General features: G+C 41.9%; 1 protein-coding gene across 2 annotated transcripts in view; it reads right to left on the minus strand.

Annotated features, from left to right (window-relative positions):
- Nucleotides 1-6,735: 6,735 nt before the first annotated feature.
- Nucleotides 6,736-21,090, minus strand: part of atxn1a (ataxin 1a) — a 146,653-nt gene continuing 132,298 nt past the window's right edge. Inside the window, exons 1-3 of one of the 2 annotated variants that reach the window (XM_049475354.1) lie at nucleotides 19,219-20,014; nucleotides 10,344-12,412; nucleotides 6,736-9,422 (exon numbers count right to left, since the gene is read on the minus strand). In XM_049475354.1, the coding sequence (XP_049331311.1) occupies nucleotides 8,859-9,422; nucleotides 10,344-12,095 (2,316 nt within the window). In that variant the 5' untranslated portion in view covers nucleotides 12,096-12,412; nucleotides 19,219-20,014 and the 3' untranslated portion in view covers nucleotides 6,736-8,858. Of the gene's footprint in view, nucleotides 9,423-10,343; nucleotides 12,413-19,218; nucleotides 20,015-21,090 lie in introns of those variants that run through there. The other variant, XM_015605820.3, reaches the window with a different exon arrangement.

The following is a 21,090-nucleotide window of genomic DNA, read 5'->3' on the forward strand; positions in this document are numbered from 1 at the left end:
CCCGTTCATTCATCTATTCATCCATCCTTCCATCCATCCGTCTGCTTCAGGACAGCAGCCTGCGTCGCATCAGGTGGTTCCACCTTGGCGACTCCTCCCCTAAAATGGCAATTGAAAGAAACTACAAACAGCCTCCATTCTCCTTCCAGTGGAAGACATTAAATCTCTTCGCGACAACAACAGCAATAACAACACTAACAACAACCACCAGAACACCACCCTGCAGCACCCGTGTCCAGCCTGTATAACACTACTACAGCTTCAGAGACCACTCTTTCCTGTGGAATGACCAATGGTTTCTTCTGCCCCTATGCAACCTCTCACTCACTGCCCAGCATCTCGGAACCAAAGGGGGGATTACCAAAAGAATCAAAAGAACTAGACGTGGCAGGAAAAGCGTGCACATTTAAAAAGAGCTAAACACCCTCCCTCTCAGTCCTCAGGTCATGAGCAGATGGTGCCGTTTCTCTGGAGGGTCACTAGGTGGAGCTTTTCTGAGCGTGTCTGGCCTCAGCTGGAAAAAGCTGCTTGCTGAGGTAGGCCGGAGTCTCCTCTAAAGGCCTGTCCTCTCTTACTCTTGGGACAAATGTACATCCTCCAGTCATTAATATTTCACCATATTATATATATGTATAGATTTTCTCTTACTGACTTTGAACTTTAGAGGCAAGAAAGGATGGAACTTTTTTTGTGAAATACAGATTTACATCAATGTCTTATTGAGCATTCATTGGCAACATACTCAATGGTACAAAACGGTCATTTTCTTTTTTTTTTTGATGTCAGAGATTTGTCTTGACAGCAGAGTAAAACAATTCAATTTCTGAAGGATAAATACATACACCAACCAAGAGGTTGTTGTTATATACGAGGATGACACTGGGTGTGTGAGAAGAACAGCTTTATACACAAGTCGCACGTGGTCCTTGGGTCCAAGCCCGTGATCATCAACTAGTCCTTGGTTTCAGTTCTCGGTGCTTAACCGAGGCAGGGGTGTGTAGCCGGACCTGAAACGGACAAGCAACCCTTTAGTGTCCCAAAGAACAGGGGTTCAGAAGTCTCTCGCAGAAAGGGTTTCGTTCTTTTTGATTGACTGACTGATTGTTTGTTGGTTAGTCTTTCTCTCCTTGGTCTGGCCGAGCCTAAGACAGCTGGGTAAGAGGGCTTAGGAGGCAGGGCTGAGTGGGAAAGAGAACAGAACGGCCCCTCTCTCTGAGTGAGTGTTTGTCAGTTTACCAGCTCATTCAGGGCTGGGCTGGGATCTTACTGCAACATTGACATCCTCAAAGGAGTGCACAAGGTTTTACTATCCAGCATGAACACAGCTGAATAATCATCACCACCATCATCATATTAATAATAAGAATAAGAGCATCATGATATTAACAAACAATCAATCTAGCCCACGCACACTGTATAGGGTCAAACAAGAGAAAAAAAAAAGATAATGTGGGCTTGTTGAAGTTTCTCAGCCTGAGATTATTGAATCCAGCGATTTGGACATTGACAAGACGTCAAACAACAGTCAGATTTGAACAGAGGACTCCTGGTTGATTTTTCAATTCAGTTAAAACAAAAAAGAAAAAGAAAAAGAAGGTATTGACATGATTTGAGAAAGAACTTCCTAAAAAAACATTTTCTAGAAAAAAAACTCTTTCAAAAAAAGAATAAAAGAACAAAAAGAAAGAAAAAACAAAAACATGCTTTTGATTATTTAAAAACTGCTGACATTCTTTTCTTGTCATTTTTGTGCCAGGAAAACAAAACCAGTAAAACAAGGAACTCAGTGGTGTCCCAGAGCCAATCAGATTCGTCACACACATTCGCTTAACACGTTCCTCACATCTCCTACCACAAAATCATAAATCAGAGTGCTACACAGAAGACCAAAGCAAAAAAAAATAAAAAATAACTATAAAAAAAAAGAAATAAAAAGATCATAAAGAACACATCGCCTTGACATAGAACCCATGTGACCTAACAAAGAAGATCAAACCTGTGTCAGAGCACACCTGCAAGTGTGCAACGTAAAGTCACGGTTTCTGGTTCCTACAGGACCAAGCAAACTTTGAGACGGACTGTCTGGCCTCTGACCTCTCGGCTCGTTGGACCCAGGAACGAGCAGAAAGCGAGGCAAGGCCTCGCGCGAAGAGGAGAGAAACTCCGTCGCACTCCGTCTTTCTTCCTCACTCTGTTTCTCTCCCTGACGTTCTCTACTGAATTGAATGTTACTCCTGAATAAAAGACACTTGGCACCGCGACCAAAGCCTTTTCTCCGGATTAGAAAGTGCTGAAACAGTATCTTATAAAGTCTACTCTATAAATGACAAAAAAATGTGCATTTTATTTTCTGTTTATTTTTTTTTTACAAAAAGTGGTCCCCACTTTAATGAGGTTTTATTTTTTCCTCTTTTCTGATGCGTTTCTCAGTCTGGATCACTCGAAAACAGGTGAGGATCAGGGTTTATGATGTCACAGACGACGAGAAAGCAACACCACCAGAAAGACTAACATATACACTCTCACACACATACACACACACACACTCACGACTTAAATACAGTCTAAGACACATAAGCAGTAATACGCAGACAACAGAGAGGGTCAGGAAGGCCTTACGAGGGGCGGCCTAAGCACTGGGGCAATGAAATGACTGCTTCTGCTTACAGCAGTTTAAACACACTCACACACACACTCACATTCATTAATTCACACTTATGTTCACACTCACTCACAAGAGAGTATCTAAGCACACTAAAACAGACACGCGTGCTCATTCAGACACGCTCCTCATCCCTGAGTAAAGCCCGAGGAAAGATCTAAAGATCTGTGACGTCAGAACTAAAGCCAATCACGTGAAAAAAAAAACAAAAAAAAAACTAATCAAGAAGCCATGGTCTCCAGACAGGCTCAACAAACAACACAAAAAAACAAACAAACTGGTGAAACGTGTTGAGAAAGAAGAGAGGAAATGTGCAAAACTGGACAAACGCAATGTAATAGAGGGGTCAGCTTCTCTAACGGGAAATGAAGTTCACACACACTCCCTGGTGTGTGTGTGTGTTTGTGTATGTGTGTGAACCAATACAAGCAAACAGAGGCAAACAGTACTTATTAATCAATCACAGTCACATCACACACGTAACCACAAACTAACTATGATCTAATGCTACATGTACTCTGCGCACTTTTTTTAAATATTTTGCTTCTTCAAGAGGTGGAGGGACGACCTTTTAAAATATTCACAACTTAATTAGTAACTGTGATCGTTAACAGGATCATGAAAATCAGAGATTGAATCATTTTGATAGGAAAGCTCACATTTGTGTAATATTCAGTGAAAAGTGTCATTTTAATGTACATTACTGTTTAAAAGTTTGGAATCACTTATGTTTATCATTGCTCATTCTTTTTCTGTAAATGTTATATAATGAAATGTTAATAGTTAAAATGTTAAAAGTCATTTTAATTGAAGTTTTTGGGGAACATTTCTGTTATTCTAACTACAATACACACTTTATTAATACAGCATACTAATATTATATAGTATAATTTATTTTAAAAAGCTTGTGTCTCCAAAATGACAACTTAACAGGACATCAATATAAACAGATTTTACTCTCTGTCATTTTGGACCATTTCATAATGAAATTTTGATGTAATATGATGATAAACTGACAGATTCACATTATGACAAAAAGAGAAACATGATTGAGATACCAGGTTTTTGCTTGACATCAACACTACAGTATAATATAAACGTGTATTTTTTTTCTCTTGCAAATCAATCAATCAATAGATTTGCCAGGTAAACGAACCAGAATTGTTTTGTTCACGTATCTGCAACTGATTCGATTTATATTGGCTGTGTGTATTAATCATTATATTATTCTCTGTTTTTTTATTATTATTATTAAACAGTGATTGCAACCTTTTAAACAGTAGCGTAGTTCCACTCACTTCTCTGATTGATGAGGATCTTGGAGCACTGGGTCACTTTGTTTAAAGATAATAATCACTTTTAACATTTCAGCCAATAAGAGTGAACACTGATCAGTCACTGCGTAACATTCAAGTACTATGGAATTCTTTTATGCAAAAAATAAAACAATGTACATTAATTATGTTCTAAGAAATAAAACATTAATTGTGTCCTAAAAGCAAAACAACTGTAAATGGAAACAATATGAAGAGACTACAGCTAAAACTACTATAATGTCAAGAATTATTAAGTGTGCAAATAATAGAATTCTGAATGACATAGAGCTAATCTGATTTCAGCTCGGCTACCAACTTCTTATAATACATATTATATCAGGTAATGTATGATACATCTGTTCTCTGTATACTGTTGGTGGCTGTGGCTACCATAGGTGGTGAATCTAGGCGGTTGGAACAAAATCCTGGGGTAGATTTTAACTTTCAAGACCTGGATTGGCCACCACTGTTGGCTACTAATGAAAATTTGTGTCAGTCATACCATACATTACAACCTAAACGCACAGACATATACACACACACAACCACACACACACATATATATATATATATATATAATATATAATTTATATACATATATAAATTTCCATTAACACACACTCACAGACAAAAACATATGGTCTTTACTGCTCTGCTGGTGCCGGTAACCTTCCTAGCCAATAAAAAAGTGATGAGTGACTGTATGTATAAGGGATTATACAGTAAAGCGTGCATCTGTTCTTCCATCCATGTCTAAATTTCCTTTTGTTCCATAATTATCTAAAACACAGTGAAGGATTCACACATTACAATCAAACTAGGATATAGTAATAGTATAGTAATGTAAATACTGACTGGGATCTATGGCTCTACAATGTAAATGATAGAGAAAGAAAGAGAGAAAGAGAATGAGGAAGGGAGAGAGAGAGAGAGAGAGAGAGGATGAAAGAGAGTAAAAGACAATGTGCTGAGGAAGGGTGAGGGGAAGGCAGTTGCACATAAAGGCCGAGCCATAAGAAGGTAGCTGGCGGTTGTGGCAGGTAAACAGGCGCGAGGCGTAACTGGTTTTGCATGGGTGTACCTGAACAGGGTCTAGAGGTCACTAGCAGTAGAGGGTTGAGCTGGCTGGCTGGGTTCTGAGAGGGACAGACACTGTCACTGCATATATATATATAGATATATTCGCTGTACGTTTCTCCCTGAAGATACAACGGGCTGGCCGTGCAAACTGCAACAACTTAAGAGTAAGAGTAAGCAGAGCTTCTGCCATCAATATTCAGCTTTTTTTTCCTTTTGGTTTGAATACTGGAGACTAGGGTTATTGCTATGTCCTTATTTGGAATGCTTCTTATATATATTTTTATACCTGTAGTGAAACTATGCAGTCAGAAATGAGAGAAGCTGTTAAAGAAAAAGGCTGAGAAAAGATAGATAGAAAAGAAACAGCACACAGAGAGGTATTGAGGAAATGTAGGCTAAAAGATAAGCAGCTGATTGAGCAATGCTTCAGTGAGATGGGTGAAAACAAACTAATAAAAGTCTATATTTTGGCCCAAAGCTAAGATTTCATTAAATCACATCAGCTGCATCTGCCTCAGAACGCTCTACCTTCTAAAAACACACCCACACACACTGTACACACACACTGTACACACACAGCACAAACACACCCACTCTTCGAAGAGAGTACGAAATGAAATGTCGGAAAAGAAAATGCACGGTCGTGATGATCTGAGAAACCCTGTTTTTATTATAAAAAAATAAAGCATTTTCCAAATTGAATATGGGGTGCATCCATCCACCCGCCACCATCCATCACAGGCCATCCATGCAAGCATCCAATTGATTATTCATTCATCCATCCATTCATCCATCGGTCTGTTACATTCCTCCATTCATCCATCCATCGCCATCGTCATCGTCATCATCATCGCCCACCTTTGCTATGTCACCCGTTCAAATACACCTGAACAAAGCCGCTAACCAGAGAGCTCAACCACATATGCTGGCTTTAGTGGCGCCTTTCTACCCACTTTGAGGTGTTTCTGTGCATGTGTGTGTGTTTGTGTGTATTAGACAGTCCTCTCAAGTGTCTGAAAACGTGTAGGTGTGTGTGCGTGTGAGTTAAGTAAGCAAAGGAGTACAAAGGAAGCCACGTCAGACTAGCAAACCGAGCGAACGTGTTGAGTAACTGCTGCTACATTTTAGTAAAATGGGTTTCCAGACAGTGGCTGAAAACAAAACAACAAAAAACGTCATGTTACTACCTCTCCAGATGTGCAAACGGCAAGATTCTCTTAAGTAGAACTTTAAACAGAAACACTGGACAAATATATATATATATATATATATATATATGAGATTTTATATATATACCTATACAGACGCACATACACATAGAACTCTCACACCTCACACATTTAACCATACACACATACATATACAATAAACATGTACAAACACATATGCACGTACACACACACAGACATATTGAAAGTCTTGGGAGATTTTATGTCATAGAGGTGTCCGCAAAAGGCTCGTTGTGGCTTAAGGTTTTCATTTTAAACAATTAGCAGCTTTCCTAAATCCACTTGTTTTATCAGTTGGTCAGTCTTTAATCAACTCATCTACTTGGCTGGAATGAAAACCTGCAGCCATGCAAGACAAGACACCTCTGGTTTATCATCACAGCATTGTAAGAACAAAACCTTGAAACTTAAATTCTGACTTTTTTTTTGTTCTTTTTTTAATATTTATATCAAATTTTTGTAAATGGGTAATATTGTGATGGGTGTTTGTACTGTGCCAAAATGCATGATTAGGAAATCTCGATCCATTGACTTCTATTCAAAACTGTGAATTTATTTTATTCCATTTCCTGTAAAATCACATTTTAAAGATGCAAGGTTTAGTTCCAGCTGTGACGATATCCAGTTCTACACATGTTAATAAACAAAAGACACATATCAGGACATGAGTGAGAAGTAAATATGTGCTTATGTGTGTCTGTGTGTGCGCATGCAGATATGCATGCACATGTAAATACGTACATTAAAAACAAAGAGATCTATTGGACACCCTTAAACCTCACGAAAATGTCTGTGTCAAGAGTTTCTCACTCTCTCTCTCTCTCTCTCACTCTCTCTCTTTCTCTCTTCATGGCATATTTGGACAGTCTCATTACCTCTAAAGCCCTTCTCCTGCCTGTGCTCGCACTTCCACGCATGAATTTCCATGATTAAAATGGCAGTTGGTTCATGAGCTACGCCCATGCTACACTGTGTTAAAGTGTCGCTCGCTGCTGTAGCCTTTCTAGCCTTTCCAGCTCGCTGTTTACTGAGGAAGCAGAGCTTTACAGACCAGAGCAGCACAGCGCTTCCTTCTCCAAACTCCAAACTCTAGTTCTCTCTCTCTGCCTTTCTGCCTTTGCACTGTCGCTCTTCGGCACCATTCACATTCACTCTTTTCACAGATCGAGGTGCCAGTGAGTGTGACAGGTGCGTAAAGTGCTTTGTCCACCTGTCCCTCCCTTCTCAGGTGACATGCTTTCACTTTCTTTTAAATAATAATCAGCTTTTTTCATTAAAATAAAAATATTAATAATATAAAAAACTAAAAAGCTATCTCATTGTCCCTCCACATATAACTGAAATCAAAGGCAACCTTTTGAGACATCCTTTTACGTATATAACATAGACAAGAACCCATTCTTTGTCTAAATGACTGAAAGTGACCCCTGATTGCAAGGTTTACACATTCATTGCAAAAAAGGAAAGGAAAAAAAAAAAACAAGAAAAAGAAAAAAAGTAAAATGCTACCTATCAGGTCAGATACGTGGGTTTCAACTGAGGCAGAAAAGAAAAAGAAGCAAAACTACAAACTACAAAACAAAAAAGTTGAATATATGTATATAAACCTATTACTTTAGTTCCCTCTTTCTCTAAAGAACAACTGGCACTGCTTGATTACTATATAATCACTTCTCACCTTCTCAACATGACTGACTTCTGACCTCTCTGACTGGATTATGAACCCCAGCCAGGTTTGTTCCTTTACATTCAGGTGCCTTTCTCTTCCTTAAAATAAACGCCAACACGATCTTTACCGACCTGACTGACTGCACTTACGAAATCCCTCTAATCTCTTTGCGACGGGCTTCAGATTGTCGTTAGTTTTAAGTCTGAATCTCAGATGAGACTGCTTGAGCAGGATGGCTGACATCATGTAAACTCCCGCATCCAGTGAAGGAGTGATTTCCGTCCTGCCTCCCTGAGCAATGTCATCCACACCGGACCCCACCCTCCCACCTCCATCCTCTCACGATCAAATATGGATGGAGCAGGGACTAATGCACTACACGTGCAAAGGCATCCCCATTTAGTGCTACTTCAGTGGGTGTCCTTCAACGTCTCCCGCTCGTGTTATGACAGGACAAACAGATGTAGGGCTATAAAGGTTGTGAGATATTTTGTACCCTGGAGGGCATCATACAGTGCTCAGGTGTCCTACATAAACCCTCCTCCAACAACTTCACCTTGCATTATACCTGCCCCAGATTTACCAGCCAAAAAAAGGGAAACAATAAAATAAAAACTCTGCACCAATTGCCAGTATATATTCAATGCACCTATTAAAATGTTATTACTACACATACGATGATAGGTATAGGCCTATACGGAGTTAATTTAGCCTATGGTACAGTAATCTGGATAGAAAAACAAAATAAGCAAAATCAAATTTAAAATTATATAAAAACAAAAAAAAACAATAGTCAAAGATCAAAACAAAAGAAAGACGAACATTGTGATGGGTAATTGACTTTTCGTCTCATTCAATTCAATTCAATTCAGAACCACAACCTGACAGTCCAATGGGCTTTTTCACTTGCCATTATTTGATCTGCCTTCAATGCTGATTTTAACCTCCTGAGGGATAAAAGAAGGCTTGGGAAGAGTCAAAGGGGGTTCCTCCTCTGGCTTCTCCACTTTGCGGCCCTCAGGGGCCGACCACCTCCTTTTTCGGCCCGGCGGTTTGCTGATGGACTCCACCTCTGAGGGCTGCTGAGGAGCTTTGCACGTTCCCCTCTCCCCAATTCTCAGTTCTCCGTTCTCTGTGCTGGCCTGAGTGCCCGGCCCTCCCTGAACACCACGCTGCCCCAGTCCGTTCTCCTGCTCTTTGTGCCGCACCCCACCTCGCGCCCCACCTGAAGGTGGCTTAGGTGGTTTGAGGGGTGGTCCAAGGCCTGCTGTGTCTGGGATCTGCCCTTGGCTCTTCTTCAGAGAGCCGTTCTTCAGGTTCTTGAGGGTCAAAGAGATGCAGACGTCGCCCACCGACAGCTTAGCGCACGGCAGCTCCAGCAGCTGGGTGGTACGCTCCGGACAACAGGATGACCACCCCTGGCCAAAGACGAAGAAAGGGTACTCCACTAGCACCTCCACACTGACCTGAGACAGGAAATAAGACACAGAAAGAGAGAAGAAAAAAAGGGAAAACATAAAACACACTTAATGTTGTTTACACACAAGGCAAAATGAGGTGAGTTAACTGCTTTGATAAAAAGATGTCATATTCAGTCCTGAGTCTCACTGCTGAATGTGTGTGTGTGCATGTGAGTGAGTGTGCATGTGAGTGTGTGTGACAGACTTCAGACTTGCAGTTTGAGTGGGTGGCCCAATCTCAATTCACAGACAAATGAAACAGATTTTTCATACAGCCCCCTCACTTCAGAACAGAAGGGAGCTGAACTGAGGGAATGACTCAATTCTGCCTTCGTATCCCACACAAACAGCACCAAACAAGGGCAGCATACGGTAACAGGCGGAAGAACTGACTGTGGCGAAGGCAGGGGACCGATATAGCTGACGTCCAGAACACTTCCTTTCTCCAGCATGAATGTAAGAGAACTTGTAAACTAGCAGCAGAAAGCATTCACACCTCCAACGCATGATAATCAGAATGAATACCATACGCTTGACCAAACTGTGAGAAATCTACATCTACAGCAGTGTTTCTCAGTTCAGTGCTCAGCATTCACATTGTGTAGCCACCCCAGCTCTCTAAATTAAGTTATTAAGAAAGCATAGTGTGAACACGTGTGGCAAAGAAAAACAATTCCTATAGAACAAGAAGAATATAACAGAAAATAATATTCAAAAGAGGATCTCATCCTCTTATAGCCGACATCAGAAAGCACAACAAATAACTGCAAACACATGAAATGAAACTAATAAAGGTGATGATATAACTAACCATTTAAAATTGTCAAATTCAAAAAAAGGCAGATATTTTACAAAAAATTACAATTTATTCTCTGTTGTAACAGTAGGTTCAAAAAAGGATTGTGAATACAGCACTGCATATCCCACCTGTGAGCGATGTTCTCCCACAGCAAACTGAATGATAGCATAGTTGGGTGTATGGCTGCTGTCGATGCGTTCTACAGTGCTGGAGTCGATCTTCAGCTCACTGCTGATTTCGGCGCTCTGGATGAAGTCTTCTGTCTTTAGGTCCTCCACTCGCTTCAGCTCTCCGTCCGCAAGCTGGATGATGGAGCCCTTGATGAAGTAAGGGGGCAGCGAGGGGGCTGAGGGTGGAGGTGGAGTGGCCAGCAGGCTGGCAGGGGCAGGGACCATGGGCAGGTGCAGCTGGGCCTGAACCACAGCTCCAGCGGGGTGGGGGTAGGAGGCCAGGGATTCAAAGGTTTCACCTTTTGGGGCTGTGGAGGTGACAAATGCATGGGGCAGTGCTGTGGGAAAGGCTGTGGCTGCGGCTGTGGAGGTGGCAGTTGCCTCTGCACTACTTACAGGGATGATGACCGGCTGAGCCCCAGGGATTACCAGGTGCGGGGGCAGGTTGTGGTAGCTGAGAGGCGGTTGCTGCCCTGTGCCTGCAATGTAACCTATAATGGGCTGATGAGCAGGGTAGAAGTTGGCGGAAGTGAGGCCCAAGGACAGCGGCTCGGTAGCGTTGTGTGTGGTCTGGATCACTGTGTGAGGAGATAACGTGGTGACTGCTGCCTTTAGACTCTCCACAGACAAAGGTGGGGGTGGAAAGGGAAGAGAGGTGCTGGACAATGAATTGGAGGGGGTACGAGTTACAGGCTTTCCTGCACAAATCCCTCCTTTTTCATGTGTAGAGGGAGGAGGCAGTTTGTCTAGAGTGCCCCCTGGATCAGCACTGCTCGAGGTGTGACTGTTGGGCAATAACACTATTGAGGTCCGCAAGCCGGAGCTACTGTCCTGTGCATATTCAGCCGGTAGCACCACATGCCGGGCCTCATAGTGGTGCTGCTGCTGGTGGATATGGTGCTGTTGGCTGGAAGAGCCTCCCTTGCTCTGCTTTCCTGCACTGGACTCAGATAAGCTAATTCGCTGGCCTTTGTCCAGTTCACCATTTAGCACCTCTCTGGGTCTAAGTTCCTCCTTTTTGGGAGCTGGTGCATCAGTGTACTGCAGCACGACCTGAGCGTGCGGAGGGTGCAGGTGGAGGGGGAGGTGGCCGTGGGGTGAGGGGATAGTCCGAGAGGCAGAGATTTGGACGTACTGGGTCGGGTGGGGTGAAGAGGTGCTGTCCAACATGGACGGCCCGGGAGGGCGGCCCAGGATGTGGTGATGCTGCTCAGATTTGGATGAAGGAGAGTTGGTGGCGCTGGTGTAGGCATCAGTGTGTCTCTGGGAGGAGGTCGTGGCAGCGGCTGAGGCTGGTGGAGGGGGTACCAGGGGGACGTAGCCAGTATACGGTGCAGCATAAGGGGGGCTGATGAAGTGCAGGTTGGGGGGTACAGGTGTGTACTGGATGGTGCTCCCATGCTGAGAGATGGGGGACGTGTACACGGCGGGGACGGTAGTCACTGCGGTCGCACTTCTTGTGGACTGAGAAGAGCACTCGACCAGTGGTTTGTACTGAGGGCCGTCGGACTCTGCAGGAGTCCTGGTGCGATGACTGCCACTTTCCTGCCCGCTGGCCACGCTGGCCAGCCATGCCAGGTTTTCTGTGTGCTGGCTTTCCGTGGCTGGCGCCATCATCACGGGCCTATCATCGGAGGGCAGGGTGCTCGCTGGAATCTCACGCTTCTTTGGGGGCAGGCACTCGTTGCTCCTTTCCTGGTTCGATTTCATGTTGCTTGTGGCTGCTGGACTCTCCCTGTTGATCTCTCTCTCTCTCTCTCTCTCTGGATCTTTCCCTCAGTCCCTTTCTCTTGTTCTTTCTGTTTGTCTCTCTGACAAACAGCTCTGGTCGGCTGTTGGAGGGGATTGGGGTGGGGGTAGAGAGTAGAGCAGAGGCGGCAGGAGCTTTTCTCCTCTGTTTAGGGCCAGGTGGACGCAGATCTCAGTCGAAAGCAACAGAACGCACGTCTGCCATGAAAGAGCTGTGCATTTGGTTCATGCGGAATCATTTCCTTTGGAAAGCAAGGTCCCAGGACTTCAGTGAAAACCTGCAGAATACACACAAACACAAGATACAGAAAAATGTCAGAAAAGTCACAGGTGATGCTACACTAATTCATGGTTTTAAATAAGTATGGGATAAAATCTAAACTTTGTTCTCATATGTTGCACATACAAGGACTTATCTAGCACCAATGGTTTCACAATAGCAGGGCATCTGAACAGACGTTTTGTTGCGGTGTGAATATATATCTGTGTGTGTGTGTGTGTGTGTGTGTGTGTGTGAGCAGCTCTACATCCCCACCATCTGCACACACTGTGTGTGTGAAGTGTAAGAGTGGACCCCCTGCAGGGAGAGATGGAACACTCAGTATGAGCATCATTAATAATGAACTGGCAGTTCTGCACTCAGGACTGATTTCAAACCAGTAGAAGAGCGTTCTTAAACACTCTGTCATTCACTTTTACATGCACACAGACAGACAGACATACAGGCTTTGATCTATATGCATATTCATAATTACTGTAATATGCTCATTAAGGCACATACATATAGTTTGCATTAATTCATATGATCCATCGATTCATATTTACTACAGAGCACAGAGAGTCTTGCTCTCTACAGCCTGTGCATGAAAGAATGTGTTGATTAATTACATGATCAGCCAGTGATCTTTTGGCTTTATTGCTTGTTTGACGTTCCTTCCTGAGCTGCATTGATTGCACCCACCCAGCTCTGTCTGCTCTGTCCGATACTCGTGGGAGGGCTCTTTTGCATTTCAAACAGGGACTTGATGATTTAAGAGGTGTCTCAGTGCAATAAGAGCCCGGGAGCACTGCTGGAGAGAAAGAATGCGCTCATTATGCTGATGCCTATTTAACCGTTCTCTTTATCTTATGCACGCCATCCCATAGCTGTAGAGAGGAAAGACCCAGCCACTCCATGCCGGCACAATGATCCTCACTCATCACAAGCTCTACAGTCCTCCTCAGTCTTTATCACTTCTGTCTGACTCGCTTTTCTCATGATTTATTCATCTGAGGCAAACTTCCCCAAACCGAGAGACCTTCAGCGCATCACACACATAACGGCGCTCTAAGTCGCTCTCTAAATCTGAAACCAGCCTCCTTCACAAAGGAAAAACAGTGTGCATACCATGTCGATCTGCAAAAGACTGAGATGCAAATCGCAGAATCTTCCCATTAATATGTATTTTCCATCAGGCACAGTGACAGAGAACACTAGAGTAGTAAAGTAGAGAAATCATGACTAAATAAAGCAAAACTTTCTATTGCAGATGTTATATGTGGTATAATGACATTATTTCAGTGTAATATTGAGACCCAATAACTCCTTTACATTTCAAGAATCTTGAGCATCAGTAGCAGGTCTGTCATTATAATTACATAATGTTAGTAATTACTTACTCAAATAATCATACAATATATGAATATGATCTCAATATATTTTGCTGAACTTGATATAGGCCAATCTGTTTTTTTTTTTTGCTTAGCAAGAAAAAGCATATTAATGTGAATGAGCCAGTATGTAATTTTTAATAAATGTTTAATTTATTTGTTTTATATGCTTACAATATGTACATATATATGCATTGTTATTCCAATATGTAAATATGCTTAGTAATAAAAAAGTTGACTGCTATTTTAATGTAATATGTTTTATAATATTATATTAATGCTATATCAGTGGTATAAAACAATCCTAAAAAGAGAATTTTAATCCAGAATCCAGGAAAGGCTTTCAAATTACTAAGGACAGGATGTTGGATGATCAACATCCCTAATTCACCTCAACCAGGCCCCCAGTTCCCCACTTTAAAGTAGTTCAAACTTTAGAAAAAATATATCCTTATAATATTTAAACTTTAACTTTGTCATTTGTAGTCCAGTTCATGTTCTCTTGGTAACCATTTGATACATTTGGAATGCCTGGGAATTTAACTAAAAATATGCTGCAAAATATTATACAGTACATTTTTAGTTTCCCTCATTCTGAAGGACCTTTGCAGCTGTAAATGATTTACTTGCACTTAACAGAAGGATATGATTCATTCATCAGCTCACACAAAATTTCCAGCAGAGAGAAAGCATTTGCTCTTGAAGATGGAAGTTCAGAGAAACGGTCATGCAAAAAAAAAAGCTATGGACAACTTTTCTCACAAATTACAAATAAATATATTGGTATTTAAAGCATTTATTTGCAGAAAATGAGAAAAGGCTGAAATAACAAAAAAGAAGTTCATATTCTTAAAGATTTAAGAATTTAGAAATCAATATTTGGTGGAATAACCCTGTGTTTAATCACAGTTTTTATGCATCTTGGCATGTTCTCCTCCATCAGTCTTATGCACTGCTTTTGGATAACTTTATGCCACTCCTGGTGCAAATTCAAGCAGTTCAGCTTGGTTTGATGGCTTGTGATCATCCATCTTGCTTTTGATAATATGCCAGAGGTTTTTAATTTTGTTAAAATCAATTTTTTTTCCAGAGCTGAATACTGTATATATATATATATATATATATATATATATATATATATATATATATATATATATATATATATATATATATAATCACACACAGACTATATAAGACGTAAAGATTTAAGAAAAGCTTTGAGAAGCTTTGAGTAAATGGAAACTCAATGTGTTTCATACAGATCTGTAATGTGGCTGCTTTATAGTACTAAAGAAGGATGGAACAATGAATTAATTCATTGAATTCCTGAATTAATTAATTAATTAATTAATTAATGATTGTTCCCACAATACCTCAAACAAAATCTGAATAGAAATGATGGCTCTGATCAGGCTGTTGCAGGAGAACTGCTGCACATGACAGAAGCACCCTACAGTGGACATGGCAAAAGTATTTGTCATTTTAGTGCAGACCATTCATTCTCTGCAAGAAAAAAATTGCAACGTCCTGATAATTTCATGATGAGTTCAAACTCAAATGCTTTAACCGTAATCTAGCTTCTCTTTTGTCCTTTTCTGTGGTGTCCAGATCATTCTCTTAGCAGCTGAGCATGCTAATGAATAAATTACCATAATCATGTTCATACAGTGTCTGTTCTCTTAGATGACAACAGTCCTTTGTTGGCACAGCAACAAACTGCAGTGGACTAAGTTTATCTGCATAAGAAATAACCTTTTATCCTCCTAACTAAAAACTTTAGAAAAGTGTAAAAAACATGTTTATGTGTGCTGACCAGCAATGACTGAGCATCATATCAACCAGTATTTCTCAACTCTAGGCTCAGTGACACTCAGTGTACTGCTCAGATTTGAGAATGATTTCCTCCCACACATCAACATTTCATGTGTGGGCATTCTCATGCTGTTTTCTGGGGTTTTTACAATTTATAAGCAATTTACATACAACCATCCCATGACTTTTGGCATTTCAGTGTATAAATCATATCAAAAACATCTGAAGTGGTGGTGCACTGTTTTACCTGTCGGAGTCCAGCAGAGTTTTCTGATTCTCTGCTCTGAGAGACTTACATACTAAACTTGTCAATTAACAGGTGAGTTTAAGCAGCTGTAATTAAACAGGAAAAGCACGAATTCAGGGTTCATACACTTTTTGACCAAAAAATTTCCATGATTTTTCCAGGACTTTTCCATGTCTTCACGGCAAATTTTCATGACCATACGATCTTCAAAACATTAGTGCAAAAATCAACTAAAACTATAACGATAAAAAAAAAAATTCTTTAAGCAATGTTGACACAATGAGCTGATATATTTATTAGTTAAAAATAGCTTTTGTTAGTCAATAAATGGAAACACATTTGTAGATCACAAATTTCCATGACTTAACCAAAACTTTAAGGGTGTTTCTATTTTTCCAAAACTTATCCAGGCCTGGAAATGGCTAAATTCCATGACTTTCCCAGGTTTTTCATGATCGTACCCTGCAAACTGTCCAGGAATTCAGGCCTGGAATTGCCCACCTCTGAGCTAAACCTGGAGACACCTGAGTGGTCCAACAGGACAGTAACCGCAAACAAACAAACAAACAACAAAGGTGTTTGTGGAGTGGATAAAATAGGCTAACATTGAGCTTTTGGTAGGCTTTTCCATGTTTATAAAAATAGTTACAGATATTGACATGAAAAGCAGTTTCTTTCGCTTAATATTTTTAAATCAGCAGTTTTAAACTCCTACGTTTGATTCAGGTTTAGAAATCCATTCAGTGCCCTTTCAGGCCATGCCTCTATGCCTCTGTGCAGAACATCAATGAAAATACTTCATCAAATGGCTAAATACGTTCCCCTACAGGGACAGAGTGAAGCGTTCCGAAACAATTCCCTAGAGCTTCCACTTTTGGTAGCTCACGGAGGACGGTGGGAGGCTGAGGTGGTGGGAGAGAGCATGTGCAACTTAACTGACTATAGCCTACACTAATTGTTAATGAATATCTAAAACTGCCAGAGGCCTGCAAGGATTAATGAAGCTGCTGCCAATAACTGCTATTTTACACACACACACACACACACACAGAAACACACACACACAGAATCACACAAACACGCCTCAGTCTGTTCCTCCATCCCAGCGGTATCCCGGGGAAAGCCAACTCCTAATCTTCCACTGTTGCGGCCTCCCTGCTTTATCCCTCTGGATTAAGAGAAAGGCTCGAATCACGGCTCAGTCTGCTCTCCCAGCATAGAGACAGCACAGCACAGCTCAGCACACACACACACACACTGCACTCACTGGAGCTGGGAGGGAAGGAGCAGAGCAGCCTCTACTGACCTACATTAGAGGGAACACCACTCAGCACACACACACACACACACTCACAGTGGTAGCTGTACACTCACACATGAAACAAGCGCACACACACAGCAAAAGGGGTGAGTAAAGGGCTTTGTATTATGCATGCACGTACTTGTAAAATACACACACAACCACATACACACTGACACGCACACTCAGCACACATATACACACACCCAAAGGACTGCACTGCCACTGCTGCTGTGCTGTAAATGAACAGAAAGCGCTGTAGGAGAGAAGAGGCGAGATGCATCAGCTGGATCTTGCTGAGCACACATGCTTTTACCTTCTAAAAAGCCCAGACTGTATCAGATGACCTGAAATCTAAACGCATTGTCCGACATCAAGCCTAAAGAACTACCGCCTATAGAGCTCAAGGTCTTTGAACTCAAGAAGGAGAAGCTGTTTTTCCCATATTTTTATTAGACCCTGCATTATATATACAGAGTGGTTTGTTACATCTTACGTTTTTATCGTTGCTTTCAACCAAAAAAAACTTGTAACATCTCAATTTTTGCATTTTCACATTTTGACATCACTTGAATCTGGCAGTTATTGCTCACATTGTGTTTCTCACATTTGAAATATGCTCCAATTTTTGCATTAAATTTCACTGAATGCACAGAACAGCTATCCTAATGCAAGGTGACCAACAGCTACATCCAGGCACTGGATAGACCCTATATGACACAGACACTATAAATAATGCATTAAAACATTCTTTTTAAAAACACTTTGCTCTATGGATGGATCCAGAAGAACCTTGGCTATTGGAACTCAATAGACTGTTTAAATGCTTGAATGGTTTTCTGCTTAGTTAAAAGCTTTTTCAAATACCCTTCTACTAATGTTTCTATATAGCAGCACCTTAGCTTAAGGGTCCCAGCAAAGTATCGACAATTAATGCATTATTACAGTTCTAAAGTAATGGTTCTAAATGCAAGAGCCATAGCACCTCAAATGATCAGTTCTTTAGATTGTTAAATGGTTATTTGCTTGGTTAAACTGCAGATTCTGTATCTTGTAGAGAGTTCTCTATAGAACTGACTAACAAGCTTTAAATATAGCACCAAAACATGTTGCACTATTAGTTGACTCTTCTGGCAACATCTTTGCTCCAGGGTTTCAGTGGTAATGTACATGTATATGGTTGTTCTTGCACAAAAAAAACCTTATTATCTCACTTTTTGACATCAATTAAATCTGCAATCTGTTTTTCTTTACATTGTTGACACAACTGTGAATATTCAAGGTGTTTGCACAATAGCAATGATATAAAACATATAAAACAGCACATTAACTCAAAAGGGCTGCAAAAAGGCTCTGCTGGAGTGTTAAAAAAGAAAAAAAAGAACACTGAGCTCAATGACAGTCACCACAGAACATACTACAGCCATACTACCATCTATACAGATGACGTTTTCATCTACACAGCCATTCCCTAACCTGTACATAATGCAATCCCAATGATCAACAGTTACCAAGCAGGAGTTGCCTCTGTAACAGTGACTGCTGCTACAACAGGCTGCTGTCACTTTAAGAGGTGGGCATGGGCTTAGAGTACAATCCCTGCTCTCGCTGGCTTCCTGATCGCTCCGAGTGCCAGTTCCTCACAAAAGCAAGCCAGCCACCTCACTGCAGAAGCACAGGAGCACGAGCAGGCGGGGAGCGAATGACGAGCAGAAGAGGAGAGGGCATGAAGGGAAAAAAGAGAAAAAGAGAGCGTGAGAGTAGAGGTAGAGAGGGAGTGTGCTCTAGAGAGAGAATGCGAGAGAACTCTAGAGAGAAAGAGAGAGAGAGAGAGATAGAGGAGGGTTTCCAAGCGGCCGCATGACTTGCACTTTCCCTCCCCGTTGGGAAGAGAAGTCCCACAGCTAGTTAAGAGAACAGCAGCTCGTCTTAAACAGCACGCAGGAGCTCAGGAAGAGGCTGGACCGTCCAGCAGGAGCCGCTGAGGAACTGACTGCAGAGGGACCACTGACTATTGGCAAGCAACAGGAGAGAAGCACTGGAAGCTGGTGCGTCAGAAGTGTGCAAAGACTTACCGTAGCGTCCAAAAAGCCTCCTTAAGGCACTCTCTGTGCTGTCCCTCGCTAGCGTCCACTCAGAAAGTCCACCAGAGTCTCTCAGAGTCCACCAACTCTTCTGCCCTGCTGCCCAGCAGGCTGGCTGTTCTCCCTGCGCTCCTGCTCTCTGTCCACCACCCCCCTCTCTCTCTCTTTCTCTCTGTATGGGTCTCTCTATCTGCTCTCCCCTCCCTGCCGTGGCACAGAACAGTGTGTGGGGCTCCACAGCTGGACAGTGCTGCGTCCAGTGTGCCTGAGTGTCACACACACAGGCTGCCCCAGAGCCTGAGCCCTGACCGCCCGCTGCCCGCCTGACCGCCTGCATGCAGCACTCCAACGTGTGTTATGCAAGGCCCTCACTCACTCACTTACACACACACACACACACACACACACACACATTCTCACTCGTGCACACTGTCTCACACACATACGTACACTCACACACACACACGCTCCCTCAGTTCCTCCCATGCCTCGCCTCACTGCCCTCCACCAACTTCATCAGGTATTCATTCAAAAAACACACACGCCAGCTGGCACTGTGCCCAGACTCCACTCACAAGGAGAGAGTGAGAGAGAGACAGAGAGAGAGATAGACAGAGAGAGAGATAGAAAAAGGGGAGGGAAGAAGGGAGGAGAGACAGGAGAGTGGGAGGAGGACACTCGCAGATAGACGATGAAGGGTGGGGAGAGAGAGCAGATGAGTGAGATAGAGAGACAGAGAGAGAGAATAAGTGTGTACACTAAGCAAAGCAGTGATGGGAGGGAGAGATAGAGGGAGGGAGATAGAGATAGATAGGAGGATAAAGAGAGCAAGCTAGATTAAAAGGGGGAATGATAAAGAGAGACTCTCCCTCCCTCTCTCTCTCTCTCTCTCTCTCTCTTTTACACACACACACAAAACTCCTGGGAGAAAATGTTCCACACTCTTTTTTCTAACTTCAACATGGTTCAGCACTCACTCTGTGCAATAAAGCCCACACACTCTAGTATGCACACACACACACAACCCGCACACACTTCCAGGTGTGGTCAAACACTTAACACACTTCTGAAAGTACAGTACAGCCATACCAAGGCCATATAGCCAACACATATATTTAGTTTGTTTTAAAATCAGCTCAACATCCACAATAAATTCACTATTACAGTATTGAAACAGGCTCTTCATTGGCTCTTTAGGAAAGACAATGATTCTACATACAACTATGCCAAAGGACACACACATGTTTAAATGGTTCTTTGCTTGTTTAAATAGTTTTTTCCTATAGAAAGGAAACAGCTACAGCACCAAAAAGGGTTCAACTACTGTGCTCCTGGTTCTGGTGGCAGCACCTTAGCTCACGTGTATTTTTAGACTTAGAACGTATTTGCATCAGCTACCAGCAGAGCTGAAGTGTACACACACACACACACACACACACACAACTTCAGGTGTGGTCATACGCTTAACACACTTCTGACTGTACAGTATAGCTATGCTGAGGGAAATATAACCAACGGCTATGTCCAGACTGTTTTATATTCTGCTCATCATCTATAATACACACATTTAGTGCAAGTAATAATTATATATAGAACCATAGTCTATCAACAGCCCATTAGAATGCTCACAGTATGCTCACTCTTGGGGAAACTCCAGTACATTTTTCTTTTCAGAAGGTTTTTGCACAGCATTATTTATAGACCCTTCTTTAAAGTTTTTTTTTTTTTTTTTACAAAGCACCAAATAGTTTTTACTACTGTACTCTACTGTTCTGGCAGCATATTTGCTCATATTTCAGGATCAACTCACCATCCACAATAAATGCATTACTACACTAGCACCAAAGAGGATTCTACTACTGT

The sequence above is a fragment of the Astyanax mexicanus genome, chromosome 3 (genome assembly GCF_023375975.1).
Source record: "Astyanax mexicanus isolate ESR-SI-001 chromosome 3, AstMex3_surface, whole genome shotgun sequence".
Taxonomy (NCBI): domain Eukaryota; kingdom Metazoa; phylum Chordata; class Actinopteri; order Characiformes; family Acestrorhamphidae; genus Astyanax; species Astyanax mexicanus.